The 15,377-nt window shown below is 37.9% G+C and overlaps 2 protein-coding genes across 6 annotated transcripts; both read right to left on the bottom strand.

The window, feature by feature from the left end:
• Nucleotides 1–266: 266 nt before the first annotated feature.
• On the bottom strand, nucleotides 267–8,696 carry LOC121782215. 2 transcript variants are annotated; one of them, XM_042179957.1, is made up of 14 exons: nucleotides 6,081–8,696; nucleotides 5,393–5,520; nucleotides 5,127–5,226; nucleotides 4,915–5,047; nucleotides 4,765–4,828; nucleotides 3,795–4,509; nucleotides 3,244–3,573; nucleotides 2,505–2,808; nucleotides 2,107–2,405; nucleotides 1,958–2,030; nucleotides 1,791–1,876; nucleotides 1,523–1,642; nucleotides 998–1,063; nucleotides 267–709 (listed from the first exon to the last, which is right to left on the bottom strand). In XM_042179957.1, exons 1-14 carry the CDS (start codon nucleotides 8,292–8,294, stop codon nucleotides 665–667), a joined length of 4,677 nt encoding a protein of 1,558 aa, XP_042035891.1. In that variant the 5' UTR covers nucleotides 8,295–8,696; the 3' UTR covers nucleotides 267–664. The 2 variants fall into 2 exon arrangements, with proteins under 2 accessions (XP_042035891.1, XP_042035890.1); XM_042179956.1 differs by having other exon boundaries at nucleotides 2,107–2,808; nucleotides 6,081–8,695.
• Nucleotides 8,697–11,321: 2,625 nt separating this feature from the next.
• Nucleotides 11,322–15,333, bottom strand: LOC121782441 (probable 3-hydroxyisobutyrate dehydrogenase-like 3, mitochondrial). Of its 4 annotated transcripts, none has more exons than XM_042180291.1 (6): nucleotides 15,198–15,333; nucleotides 15,016–15,088; nucleotides 14,828–14,901; nucleotides 14,524–14,609; nucleotides 12,187–14,220; nucleotides 11,322–11,621 (listed from the first exon to the last, which is right to left on the bottom strand). In XM_042180291.1, exon 5 carries the CDS (start codon nucleotides 13,086–13,088, stop codon nucleotides 12,192–12,194), a length of 897 nt encoding a protein of 298 aa, XP_042036225.1. In that variant the 5' UTR covers nucleotides 13,089–14,220; nucleotides 14,524–14,609; nucleotides 14,828–14,901; nucleotides 15,016–15,088; nucleotides 15,198–15,333; the 3' UTR covers nucleotides 11,322–11,621; nucleotides 12,187–12,191. The 4 variants fall into 4 exon arrangements, with proteins under 4 accessions (XP_042036225.1, XP_042036223.1, XP_042036224.1 ...); XM_042180289.1 differs by having other exon boundaries at nucleotides 11,322–12,055; nucleotides 15,198–15,332; XM_042180290.1 differs by having other exon boundaries at nucleotides 11,322–11,855; nucleotides 15,198–15,331.
• Nucleotides 15,334–15,377: the final 44 nt, after the last annotated feature.

Below are 15,377 nucleotides of genomic sequence, written 5' to 3'. Positions count from 1 at the left end.
AAGAAATGATGTGGTTTCAGTGAGGACAAGCAAAAATACAGCAAGAAAAGGGAAAAAAAGATTTAAAATTTCTATCTTGCACGCGTAATACACATACAACAGAAAATTCAATACAGATGTCGCCTCATTTCGAATTTGTGTTCATTGATCATTGATTTAGTAATAGAAAAACTTCCCAAATGCATGATACAATCATCTCTACACAAATCATGCACACATGTGTTACATTATGTATTTATGTTTCTATTTTAGTGTGTAACAGAAAGTAGAATATCAACATTAAATTGGCATTTATTTGACTCAACAACCAACATTAGTCCTTTTCTTGCCATTCATGGTTACATAGTTAACTTACATTGGAGCTAAATCTTAGCCCCTACTAAACAAACAAGGTTTTTTGTGGCTACTACGGTACATTACAATCCTTATATATATATCTCGATCCTCGAGGGAACTATATATAGGACTCTCAAACGACTAACTAACGAAAAGAAAATAAATGTGACGAGATCATACTACATTAGTTAGTAACTCCTCTCCACTCTACTCTAAGATATGGTAGCTTCTGGCTAAAACAGACGGGTAGCTCGCCTCAAAGAGTCAGTTGATTGCATCCATAGCTGAATACGATCTGTGCTGCTACAATGTCGAAGAGTTCAACTTTTCAGCTGGAGTTCTGTGCATCAGCTAGCTTCGATTTTTTTCTGTTCTGCTAGAGACACAACGAAAATGAACAACTGGGAGCTAAACAGAATGAAGGTGAGGAAGAGCAGAAAGACGTATCCATGAAAAACAAGCATTAACAAATTGATACCATGAGAATGAACAGTAAAGACTTGAGAATTTAACAGTTTGTTTATCATAAGAAAATCAAATCCAGATAGTAAACTAAGCATATAAATCACCAAAGTCCGCAGCATATACCAACAAGTCTAGCAACAAGAAATATACGAGAGAGATGATAATGGAGGGACAACTAGAAGAAACCATATTTAACCTTTGACATTAAATTTGCAGCGTCTTTAATGGCAGCATCTGCAGCATATACAGCCAGCTTCTTAGCCTGTAAACAGATAAAAGCTTATTGATAAAGCATATATCCTTAAAGAAATCCGGTTCTTAAAATTTAATCATAAAATGTCAAGTTGTATTATTAACTCCAAAGTTGAGCACTTTCAACTCGACTGAAACTCGCCTCTAATAGTAAACAAAGTTAAATAATTTTTATCTTGGACTGCCAAATTGGCAACATGTATCAAATCAAAGCCAATGCCGCTGGTGAATCTCAAACTGACAATGTGAATGCTAGAAAATGCTACTACTATTTCGCGCATGTGTAACACGTGTAATGTAAGTATTGGATAGGATTGCTAATTGCACAGGAACATAGGCAACCTATTGAAAAAATTAGTTCACAAGATGGGGGATAACAAAGCTGACATAACTATGGAATAACAAGTTTTGAGATCTTTGTTACAATACAGGATTTCAAGTAATGCAGATCAAATGAAGTAGCAAGTACCTCTAATATATCTTGCTTATATTTATGACGCTGAGGAAGCAACCGGAATTCCTGTGTCAATTGGACACATTCATGAACATTCTCTGGAGATACGAAGTCTAGAGCAAGTTTCGTGCAGGACTGACGGAAAAAAGAGAGCAGAACATTCAAAAGATGCATAAAACAATGAAACATAATAAAAGGAACATCAGTAGAACTATTTATTTCTTGATCAATTTCAGATAAAAAATTGAAAATATAAATTATTTAAAACAAATACAGCTTCTACCTGTCTGTTTCTCACTTGATGGGGGCAACCCGCAGGAATGAACACGGCCTCGCCGAGATGTTGCTCAAATGTCCATGGTTCAATACCTACTCAAAAGGTAGTACGAGTTACATACAAGTTTACGGCTTGTAAAATGAATTAAGGAGAAATATGCACGAAAATCTTACTGAACTCCTCCTTCAGTTGTCTTTTATGCTTCTCATCCAAATAAAAGATCTGGTCATGGATTGGATGCACAACCTATATCAAAAGTAAAACCCAAGTTAAAACCGAGGATTTTTGGTCAAATGTTAGGAATAACAAAGTAAGGACTCACAAAATTAACAGAATTGTCATTATGGAAAAATTCTTTTTGATGCTTCAGCAAGTATTCAGTTAACATGGGCACATCCTGCCGACGAAAGATGTCCCAAACTGCAGCACCATGTGCAACATCTGTGGAGGCTTTGCCACTTTTAACATGACCGTTGAGAGTGTCAGATTCTATTCTCGTTTGAACTGAGGTATCGTTATCCAGGGTTAAATTATTAGCTATAAAATCTGTATTAGTATCCTCATTACATCCACCGACTGTGATCTCCGAGCAATTGGACAGATCCAGATCATTGCAACTATCTGCAATACAGTCAAAAATACTGTCAAAACTTTCTGCCGCCACTTTGGAGGTTCTGTCTATGTCATGGTTGGTACGTCTGTTTCCAGTATCCAGATTACCACATGAAGAAAAGGCCTCAAAATTGAATTCTATCGATGTGTCCTCATGAAGGTCACTAATCTGAACTGTTGCTTTTTTATCAATTTGATTTTCCAGCAGCAAAGAGTTCCCATTGCATGTATGATCCTCCGGATTTCTGCCATTCTGAAGCGATTCAGGAAATATAGTTCCAGTTTTTTCTGTGCAGGCCTGTTCACTAAACTTGTCTAAATCTTCGACTTCAGATCCCCTCCTTATTTCATCAATCTTTCTTCTTTCCCATGAGGTGTGCCTCACCTTAGTTGCGTGAGTCAATATGTTCACCTGATTCAGATCCTCATATTAGAACAAGAGCAGTAATTTTTTTCTGGCATATATTCAGAAAAGGAGCCATGGATCAGAGTATAAAATAACCTAGCGTGAAGAAGTAAAAAGAACTAGAACCAAGTCCTAAAACTTGAAACGACCTGACTACAAGCATAAGCAATAAACAAGATGTTTGGTTATTCCAAACAAAGGCTGAGGATGGTAACGAAAAGACACAAGCTAGGAGTTCGATTATTGAGAGCAGTGGCTGAGTCTTTATTATCTAACTTGTATATTTTGACAAGATAACAAAGAATGACTTCGCGAAACAAGAGATGACACATGATTGTTTAGTTTAAGTTAAAATCATCAAAATGTTGAGAATAACAGTCAGATTTATCAGCCACTTAATGCAATATATTGAATAGGAGAGGGATTTTTGTGTAAGCATACCGCATCAGAAACGTCACAGTGCAGTTTGGCAACCGAATCGCCTTTTCCGAGTTCTTCCGGATATCCATAGGCAATATAGCTTTTTGGTCCCAAGTCTGGCTTTAAGGCACCATCAGGAAGTTTTGTTGCAAGATTTAATAGACCTGACCTAGGATGGGCGTAATCACTGAAGGGAAGCATGGCCATAAACTCAGAGCCATGTCTAGGTAAACATTCTTCAAAAGTATTTGAAGGTGGCCAATCCTTTAATTTCAACATCTCAGGCCACCCATTTTGATGTCGACGCCCTTCTAAGTAACCTTTGAAAAACTGGCGAATTTTGATTTCAACCTGTAATTAAGAAAAAGTGGTGAATAATGAAGCTCTACTCCGATCTCAAACGACAAAACTACTTCAAATGTCTTATAAATAATTATTTTCTAAGAATGCCCTGCATACCATACAGAATGAACAGATATGGCAACATTGGGAACATGGTGATAAGGAAATTTCACGTGATAAAGAAACTAACTCTACGAGTCAGAATATCAACCAATAAGGCAACCAAATACCTCACACCAATCCAAGCAATCAATAGCCTTCACGGAGGTGTCTTGATTCAATTTTTTGCTTGCACTTCTGAAAGCCCGTAGCATAACCTTAGGCTCCCAACTAAGACCAGAAGCTCTTGAGAGCGTGTTTCTAACAATGACAGGTTCGCCTTTTCTCCAGTGCATTTGAAAATGTTCGAAATCACAATGGAGATTGATAGCACTAGGGCAGTATAGAAAGTTATCTTGACTGTTCTCCCTCAATGATGCCTTTCTTACTTCAGGAAAGTCATTAACATCTTGTGAAAAGCACAACGAACATTTCTGGGAAAAGTCTATACTTGGTAATTGGTAATTAGAAGAAAATTTCTCAGCACTAGCAATTAATTTCTCCACCCAATCAGCATAAAAAATGCGTTTCAGTACTAAATCCTCAGTTCCACAACCACCAAGCTCTTTCGGAGGACATGGTATGCTCCTGCCATTCTTAGATTCCCATTTAGGGAAACCAGAGTGCAAGTCGGGACCATTTGCTGAAGCAGCCTCCACGTTTTTATCATCCACAAAAATTCTCCTCTCTAAACTTCTTTTGGAACTGCCAGTAGATTTTGCAGCATCTTCCCCTGGTTGAAGACCTCTTCTGAGTTCAGAGCAGCAATCAAGACATATATCATAGGAACAAGCCAGATTAGGGCAGCTTCTGTGAAAATTGACGATGGATAACTTGCAATTGTCACTGTTTAGCAAGTAGCACCACAGTTGTAAAGGTTTGGTGACAACAGAATTAAAAATTAAATTGGAGAAACATCCTCCAGCATTTTGTAAAACATCCAATATATAGCTAGCATAAAAACAAGAAAAATACAAATCCTACTAAAGGTATTGATGTGAAAAAGCTAGCTTTGGACTCATGAAAGCATAGCTACTAGGCAGACAAATATCAAACCAAGAATGTATGTTTCCAGGCAAAATACATGACAACCAAACATACCAGTATACCCGGTCATCTTCTTCAAAAACTGCTATTGGCACATCTTCTTCATTCACCGGCACACCTTAAATAACAGAAGACAAATGACTTATCAACCATTAAATAATAATTTAAAAAACAAAGGAAATTGTTTTTCTTAGTGCTGAGTACCACGTGTGCTGGTTTCAACAATGAGCTCTTCCTTCTGCTCTAGTTGTATACTCCTAAGTAGAGGCAGAATGTTGAGTAGCAGGTACATAGATCTTTGTAATCTAATATTCTCATCAGCTTCTTTTGGGGAGCACTGAAAGCATATAATGTCAAATGTGTAAAGTTATGATATAGGTTGGACTACAACAATGCAACAAACTTGGGATGTATACCTTGATAAGAACATTTTCTTGAAGGCAAGCTTTGCAATTACAGTTCCCACAGCAATAAGGGCATAATTTCTTAACTTCTTTTTTTGTTCTTTCAGGATACCTATATTTTGATGAGACATCGAATCTTAGGAAATAATTCGTGCTGAACAAACCAATGATAACTTCACGATATTATTGGTAAAGACATGTCACGGCTTGAGGAATAAGCAGAAGATAAGTGCAGTTGCAGTTAATGTTTTTGGAGTAAGTGCAGCAGCTTTATTTACCAATTTGCAATGCACTTGTAGCAGTAACTCTTCCTAGTGCACTTTGAGCAGACGATGAGCCCAGCTCTGCTACTCTTCAAGCACTGGTGGCACATAAACCTGAATTGTTCCCTTCTCTCAGGGTCATCCTGCAACAAAATGTCACCAAGTATTTTTGACCAAAAACTAAGGTAGATAATAAATAAGTCTATATTATTTCCAATAATAGAAATCACACATCCAACACAGCATGTTACTGCATATTAGAAGCAGTCTGCAGACGAACTTTTACCAGGGTCGTTATGGTATTCTGCTGGATAAGTAGCATAAGCCTACAGAGCCATACAATTTAATCGCAAAATAAAAACCGTGTCATCAAAAGCTTCTATGACGTCATCATGATAAATTATTTTCAAAGACCCTATTCAGAAAAACTAACTTATAGTATCTGTTAAAACCAAAAGTTGGAATATTTGTAACATCAGAATTCTTGCAAAAAATGTTGGGAGTACCTAAGGGCAGTCACAACATATGTCAGCGTTTCAAATTAATCTTTTAATTTGGTCAGAAAAGTTGAGGAAAGTTGGTAATCGCTCCTTAACTTGGATTAGTGAAATTACTTCAGTTACTCAGCAAGTTGACAACTACGGAGTACTATATTTTATTTCCTCTCATAATAATTAGATATGCTAGAATAGATGAAACTCACAGGCATCCCCAAAGCTGATGACTTGCTCCTTCTTGCAATGTGATCATGCTTTTTCTTTCCCATGCTTGCAAGATTGCATGGTTCCTTGTTCTTTGGTCTTGCTATAGTGTTTTTCTTTTTATTCTTTGAACCCTTTGGCCTTTCTATATGACGTTGTATCTGCAAGGGAGCAGGAATAAGCCCTGACTTAACACAAGAAACATCCCCGCCTATGCCATCACTCTTTTCAATCAAGATTGAATTTTTCTTATTCTTCGAACCCTTTGGCCTTCCTCTCCTGTGAACTTTCTGCATCAGAGCAGCAATACTGGCAGGATTGCGACGAGAAACATTACCTCTGATATGAACAATCTTGTTAGTCTGATTGACTGCTTTCTTCTTATTCTTAGACCCTTTGGGCCTTCCCATTCGTCGAACCTTTAGCACAGGAGCATCATCTGTGCCAGTGTTGCCATGAGATGCACTATCACCTTCACTGAAGTGTACCAATGTCTCTTGATTATCATTAACCATAGAAACTTCATTTGTGTTCTTCAGTACCTCCGGCTGCCTCTCTTCATTGTCCTTTCCAGATATACACCCTCCAATTTTCAAACCAGTAAACTTCTGACGTATTTCCTCATACATGTTCTTAGTTAGATTTTCATTCAAATCCACTTGTCCTGTTCCACTAACATCACCATCCTCAGCTTCATTCTTCACACCAATTTTCTTCTTATTTTTTGAACCCTTCGGCCTTCCCATCTTCCCACTCCCAAATCCACCACCATTGACCTTCTTTACCTCCTCATTCTTCAAGCTTTTTGATCTCCCTCTCTTCCTCACACCACTTACTCCAATTTCTCCAAAAACCATCTTGATTTCCTTGCTCGAAAACACATCAGCAGTAGCAACCACTTGGCTTGCTCCACTAACAGCGTCATCCCCATTATTCATACTAAGCATCTCCCCATCACCTAGCGGATCCACCCGCATTGCCTCAGCTTCACTCTTCACACCAATTTTCTTCTTATTTTTTGAACCCTTCGGCCTTCCCATCTTCCTACTCCCAAATCCACCACCATTCCCTTCAACAACCTTTGTTACCTCCTCTTTCTTCAAGCTTTTTGCTCTCCCTCTCTTCTTCACATCACTTACTCCATTTTCTCCAAAAACCATCTGGATTGCCTTGCTTGAAAACACATCAACTGTATCAACCACTTGTCCTGCTCCACTAACAGCACCATCCCCATTATCGGTACTAAGAATCTCCCCACCACCTAACGGATCCACCCGCAATGCCTCAGCTTCATTCTTTACTTCAATTTTTTTCTTGTTCTTCGAGCCCTTCGGCCTTCCCATTTTCTTCCTCGCACCACTTACTCCATTTTCTCCAAAAACCATCTTGATTCCCTTGCTCGAAAATACATCAACCACTTTTCCTGCTCCACTAGCAGCGCCATCCCCATTATTCATACTAAGAATCTCCCCACCTCCTCGTGGGTCTCCCTGCATTGCCTCAGCTTCATTATGCACACCAATTTTCTTCCTGTTCTTCGAACCCTTCGGCCTTCCCATCTTCCCACTCCTAAATCCACCACCATTTCCTTCCACGGCCTTCGTTACCCCCTCTTTCTTCAAGCATTTTGCGCCCCCTTTCTTCCTCCCACCACTTACTCCATCTTCTCCAAAATCCATCTTGATACCACTTCCATCAACGGCCAAAACACCTATTTCCTCACCATCCCCACTATTCATACCAAGAACCTCCCCACCACTTCGCAGATCCAACAGCATTGCCTCATCTTCACTCTGTACACCAACTTTCTTCCTATTCTTCGAACCCTTCGGCCTTCCCCTCTTCCCACTCCCAAGTCCACCAACATTGCTTTCTACAACCTCCTTTACCTCCTCATTCTCCAAGCTCTTCGGTCTCCCTCTCTTCCTCGCACCACTTTCTCCAAAAACCACCAACATTCCACTTCCATTAACGGGCAAAACATCAGAATTTCGCTTCTGACCATCAAAATCAACATCAGAATTCCCACCACCACCCACACCAGAATCCCCTCCACCCTCTTCACCACCCATCGATCTCCTATGAGCAGAAACATAGTGCTTCTCACACAAAACTTCCCCTCGAATAGCCAACATATTACACCTCCACATACCTCCCGCACTAATTTTGATACACTTCAATCCCTCATCACCACCACCGCCCACCGACACCTCCATAATTCTCAACTCCTAAGCAAGAAACTCAAAAACCCTAGTCCCTAAACCCAAAAAGGAGCAAACTTGCACCATGGAAAAGCAAAAAAACAAGTGATTAAATCACCATTAGACCTTACTTACATAATCGGTCAGTAATTAAATGCAGTTTCTTTACTACGTAACAGCAGTAATCTCGATGGCGTTCGTAGCCCGGACCAGCAATAATTCACCTAGATTGCATCGATATATCACTATTCTACGTCGCGATATCGTAGGAGCGTAATTCGCTGCTGTGGTTTGCTCTGTCATCATGCAGGAAAAAGCAAATTAGCCGGTTTCTTTTATTAGAGAATTAGCTGATATTTTCCCTCCTGCTTTTGCGTTTAGGCAGTTTAGTTTGGACTGCATGCAACTGCAGGGGGCGGAACTAGAGAGAAAGCGGTGGCGAAAACTATTGCCAAAGCGTAATTTATTTCTTTGAAAATTATTCGATTCAATTAAATCAAATGCCAGATTATTTTTTTATTTGGTGTATGACTAATTATGTAAATATTCACTATTATAATAATACCCGTAATTGGGGGATAATTATGATATATTTCCATTTATACAAATAGTAATTTTACGTCCAAGATTTTGTAGTATGACTAGAATTAGAAAGAGATCTTATCTTAAAAAAATATTGGTATGTCTAACATTCCTATATGAGAAATAAATTATTTTCTCAATCTACTAAAAATAATTTTATGGTAATATTATAGTCAATTTTTCTATTTTCCTCTTTTACTTTATCTATTTTTTTTCATTTTTCTTTCTCTTATTTTACCAATTGTTAATTAAAATTTGTTTCATACTATTTTTAGTGAATAAATAGAATTTAATTTAGAAAAAATTTAGGTACGTGGACAAATTTATTTAGAGTGATAATGATATTAATTGGGATGTTTATGATATTAATTATGGGATAAAAGTATTAATGATAGTGTTCAAATTTATTTAAGAGTGATAATGACATTAATTGAAATGTTTATGATATTTATTATGGTATAAAGTAATAAGTATAGTGTTAAATTTCATGGTTTTATATGGCAAGACCAACTCCACAGTAAACATTATTTTAATCAACTTAACTAATACTCCTAATTACTCACTTTTTTTTATTAATACTATGTTGGTAACTTATGCGCACGTGATGAGCTCACGTGAGATTAGTCACACTTAAAGTAGTCTAAACTAAAGACCACTATATTACAAAATTGCCTATGATATTTTTTTAATCGCATGTGGAATATTTACGAATGACATTCACTTTTATTGGAATGTTAGAATTAGACTATTGTGACGCCTCAACTTTAAAATAAGGACTATACTAGATTTAATTGGGAAATGTAAAATGATTTGTAAATAACGAGGAGTTAGGTAGAAAAGATTAGAGTATCAAGTGTGGGCGTTGTCACTATAATGATACTGTCGCCACAAAAGATTAGTTGAAACCTAGTAACATAAAATAAAAATTTAAATAAAAAATAGCTTACCTACATAGTCGACTATTGATTGTATTATAATCAATTGAACAAACAATTACGAGTGATCCATCGACGTAATAGCATGTACGAAATCCTTTTAATGTCACTTTACATTATTTTTATAGTTAGTAGTACTATGAATTAACTTTAATGATCTATATTCGTGTGGTAAATATTGCTTCAACGCACTTAATTATGTTCGCTTTAACAAAATGTCATTAATTTTTTTGTTTCTTTGTTTCGCCAAAGGGGACCTCAAGTATCAATTGCACACTATTATTCGTTAGTATATCTATTAATTTAATAAGGCCATAGACAATGTACAAAACAAGTCATCGCACAATTAAATAAGCTTTAGGTGAAAATAGTGAAAATAGATACTAGCAATTTCATGATAAAACTAATGGACTATAAATTCATAGATAAATACTAAAATACTCTATGGATTATAAGGTAGTAGTATTATTTTCACGTACAAAACTCTAAATAATTAGAAGAAGTAATCAATGTAACTCAAACAACATGCATATGAAATCTTTAAGAAAAGTCGACTACCATATTTTTGTAAATGTTAATGAAGTCTTGGTGTATGAAACATTATAATGAGATAATCTACATATTCTTACTAGTTAGATTTAACGTGGGTCTAAATTTGCCATACTTAAGTTTAAAGTATAGAGTTCACTCATTTTTTGAGATAAACTAGAACGATAGATGATAATTCTCAGTGATTCGTGGTATGTACACCTTGAATTATTTATTTTTATTATTTTCATGACTTCACCGTAAATTGATGCAAAATAATAATTTAGATCAATAAATAATTATCATTGTAATCTAAAAACAAATGTGTGAATATGTACTATAATTTTGTTGTTTCTGTAATATTCTCTTCTTGTTTATTTTTGTTATATTCATAATTTTATCATAAATTTATATAAAAATATTAATTTGAGATCCTCAAAATAATGATTTTTCCATCTAAGATAAATGCATAAATATATCGTTCCCTTTCATATTAACATTGTTTTAAAACATAATCACTGTAGGTTTTTATTGATCATCCTGTAATTATTTCTCTTTCATTGTCCACCCCTATTGCACACCTATTGTTGATGCTGTAGTTGCTTCAGACGACAATGATACTAGAAGTAATTCGAACTCTCAACATTAAAATCTTGGCTTTATCAAAAAAAGGAAACAATGATAACTTTATTCTCCCCACGAGTATGAGATTCAAAGCCATTTAATTTCACTAAATTAGCTTCCCTAAAATGACACTTCAAATGATATTATCTCTTAAAAGTTTAATTGAATAAGATAAATAGAAATAACTATCAGTTTACTTTCTATGTAAAGAAGAGACATATACACCTTTACAAATATTTTTTCTATTAGAGATTGAATTTTTATATAAAAAATAAAATAAGTTATTTTGATTTGTCTTTTCATTTACCTATTCTCTTCAAGTTGTTCTTACCTAAATGCTTACTTATGTTATAATTGAGACACCTTTAAATTGTAGTATCATCATCATGGTATAAGAACTCATCGCCTAAATTTGGTTTTTTGGGGAGGAGTTACATTAAGTACTAGAAAGGGATGCATCATCAGACCAGAAGAAATTAAGTGGTGCTTGATGCTGGCCAAGAACACCATTTATTAACTCTCCAAAATGTTGTCCAACCTTGCCAAGAATTGTACCAAAATAGCCAAATAGTGGACTGCACACATGAAAGTGAAACAAGCTTCCTAACACAAATAGGAAGATTTCCTCTGTCCTAAAATATCAGCAGGAGCTCTCCTTTTGTGCCCAAGAAAACTTGCAAGAGTTTACAACAGAATGGTTAAAAGACTTTTACCAAAATAATAAAGGAAAAAAAATCTGAAGTATAGTAAATGAGAAATGGTAAAGAGGTTTCCAGAGAAAGACTCATCTCTGTTCAATAATTCACCAAAATAGCAAATTAGACAATGTGATCAAAATGCCCTTGTAGCTCGAAGGAAAAACCTGATAATTCCCCTTAATATTCAAGTAGAATAGTATATAGAACACCTGATCAATCATAGTCGCGTAATCAGTTTTTAGCATAGGACTCTCGAAGATTCATATTTTCATAGACCTAACTATGTTTCCGCTGTGTTTTGTAATGAGCAATGTTGAATTCATTACTTGCGGTCAAGTTCGTTTGTTTGCTAACTCTATATCCAACATCTCTCAAGTGTATGTTCGATCCTTAAATTAAATGTGAGTAACTGCAATAAAGATTGAAGTAAAATGTGTAACCATCGAACTCAAAGCAAGATCACCATCAACATTCAACACCAATTCACGTTCAATCTCCATTGATTCAAACAACACACAATGCAAATCACCAATCACTAACCTTACTTAACCTTCCATGCCGTTGATCCTCTCGATCACCGTCACGACGCCCTGCAGCCCCATCTTCCCGTCCCCATTCGCCACCATCCCCGAAAACAGCTGCTTCGCCAACGCCGCCCCCGGCACCACCACCTCCCCATCCACCCCCATCCCCAAATCCTTCACCATGTACTCCGCAAATCCCCCCGCCCTAAAATCCCTCTCAATCATCCTCTTCCCAAACAGCTCCATCGCCATCGACCCCGCCGCCCCGCCCCTCACCGCCTCCACAAACGCCTCCTTATCCAGCCCCGCCCTCTCCGCAAACACCAAACCCTCGCTCAGCCCGATCAAATTCCCCCCTACCACGATCTGATTCGCGATTTTACAGCTCTGCCCCTTCCCCGCCTCCCCCATGTAATTCACCTTCCCCATCACATCAAACAGCGGCCTCAGCCACTCCACCACTTTACCATCACCGGCGGCGAAAATCGCCAATTTTCCGAGGGCGGCGCCGAGGTCGCCGCCAGATACAGGCGCGTCGACGGAGTGGCAGCGGTTTTGGAGGGCGGAATTGTGGATCTGGCGTGCTAGGGCGGGATCGCTGCTGGTGTGGTCGACGAGGACGGCGCCGGGGGGGAGGGAGGGGAGGAGAGTGTGGAGGATTAGGGATTTGACGTCGGAGGGGTGACCGATCATGGTGAAGATGACGTCGGAGGCGGCGGCGAGGTCGGCTGGGGAATCGGCGAGTTTTGCGCCGAGGGAGAGGAGGGAGGCGGCTTTGGAGGGGGTGCGGGCGTAGATTGTGACGGAGTAGCCGGCGGAGATGAGGCGGGACGCCATGGCGCCGCCCATGACGCCGATCCCGATCCATCCTATTCGGGTCCGGGTCGGGTTTATCGGGGCAGGGTATTGCCCGCTCATTTTCAGCGCTAATTAATATCTCCAGTAGACAAAGGGGCATTTTGCCTTTGTCAATCATGTTTTTTAGTAAATTTATATTGATCGTGACAAAATAGCATCTAACCACAACCATAATATTCTTCTGCAAAAATAGAGAGTCGACGTTCAACAAATGCATCGTCAAATATGTCGTTGCAGTTAAGAAAAAGGAGTACCTTGTATTCATCCAAAATAGCATCCCTAGATATGATATGATAAAGGAGTACCTTGTATTCATCCAAAATAGCCTCTTGGAAAGATGTTAGCTAGCTTATGAACAGTGTTGTTAGGGTCGCGGGTCGCACCGGGGCGATTGAGTGAAATTTTGGGTCGCGGGGCGATGAGTGTACCGGGTCGTGCACCCCACCAATCAAACGTGGTAATAGTGCAAAAATTGCATAACACGCTGAACTTTTATTTTTATTGACCTACCATTTCACCCTATTAATATAACTAAGTTGTAGATAGGTTTGTGCACTTATTATAATATAGGTAATGTATTTATATAACAGCAGCTTATAAAGAAAGAGAGATGCATAATTGCCTATGAAATATTAATTAAACATTTGTTAGAAATGGAGAGCCGAGTAAGACAGAGATGAAGAATGTGTTAAATATTACTCTGTCTATGAGTAATGAGAGAGAAAGAGAGACTGTCTATTAATTACTATAGGAAAACGTGTCAGCAACCCTACACCACTAAATCATTTATGTAATTTAGGAGAGTAAAAGTTGTATTCCATTTAGTAGAGGAGTATTTAAATATTATAGGGACTGTTCATCTTCTATTTTCTTTCTTCTCCACTTGACTGCGACCCACAGTATCGACTCCGGCTCGACCCAATCGCCCCCGTCGCCCCAGCCGCGACCCCGTATCTCGATCAACCCACCCAAGTTGGGGCAGTGCTGGCTGCGACCCTGGCTACCCAAGCGACCCAAACGACATTTTGACAACACTGCTTATGAACTTATGAAATTCGTAGAGATATCAACAGTATGGTAATATAAGTGTTTAGAGAGAGAAGTGGACCTCCCATGGATCCACCATAACAAAATCAGAACTTCTACAAGCAAGATTGCACATAGCAATACCATGCTCTGCACAGATAAGACCCTGAGAAAGAAGATGCAAAAATGTTCATAAAAGGAAGAGTAACACCTCCTATGAAAAAAAGCTTCTACACTGTGCAGTAAATCCTAAATGCGAGAAATTTACCATAACTCTACAATCGGAAAATAATGTTCCGTCAGAGTGATAAGACAGTTCGATAAGGATCGGATACCTCTCAAGAACGGAAACACTGCTTTCGTGAAAATAGTCCCACATTTATTGTTTCAAACCAACTCACAGAGCATATATACATAACTCTGGCTACGGACAATATATAGCATAGCATGATCATAATATCTTAAGTACCTTCTTCTTGTACGAATCGTTTACGGGTGACATGTAACCTCCAACGACACAAAACCCTTGAGAATTAACAGCATCTCTAGCCAACTCTGGGAATTAAGGCAGTAGTCAGCACACCAAACACATCGAAAAAGCAAATCAAACGTAGATGAACAACTAATTTTAACATTACATTCATGCATCTCGCATTCCACGTATCTAAACAACACTATTTTGTAAGACAACTATTCACTAACTAAATCCAATCATCAATCATAACTCCACACACAGAGTCAGAAAAGAACAAAAAAAAGCAAAAATTTCTCACCAAAACAACGCAGGTGCATGTTTGTAGGAGGATTGAAACTTCCAGTTGAAACCAAAACTACAAATATCTTCCCCCTATTGAGAGAAGGTCAAAAATTCCTCATTCAGTGTCACAATTTGAACTTTCTACCTCAAACAGAGGCCACAGTGTTTCAAGAATCGGATGACTAAACGTATGTGTAGACTTACTTGGCATCAGAGCTTGATAAACTATCTTTCTCGATAGATTTGAGGGATAATTTATCTAGTGGCAGCGGTAAATCTATAAAACCAGGCAAAATTCATCATGATTTTCGAGCAAAGATCAAGTGTTTGAGTGATTGAGACAATAAGTATAGAACGTGAGCTGATTGAATAAGCAGCAAATTTACCTGGGTTTGAAGCTTCCAATCGATAAATTCTTGAAGCGCGAGGAATTCCTCTTGCGCAAACACACAACAATTTATATGCAATCTGAACGCAGCTGATTTCTTAAAAAGTCAATCTTTACAACTCACTACTTAAGGAATTTCTTTTTAATTGAATTCGACTTATTGGAGCGTGTATTAGAA

Source organism: Salvia splendens, chromosome 20 (assembly GCF_004379255.2).
Source record: "Salvia splendens isolate huo1 chromosome 20, SspV2, whole genome shotgun sequence".
Lineage (NCBI taxonomy): Eukaryota > Viridiplantae > Streptophyta > Magnoliopsida > Lamiales > Lamiaceae > Salvia > Salvia splendens.
The sequence above is the reverse complement of the archived record's forward strand: the minus strand, read 5'-3'. Positions and strand labels throughout refer to the sequence as shown.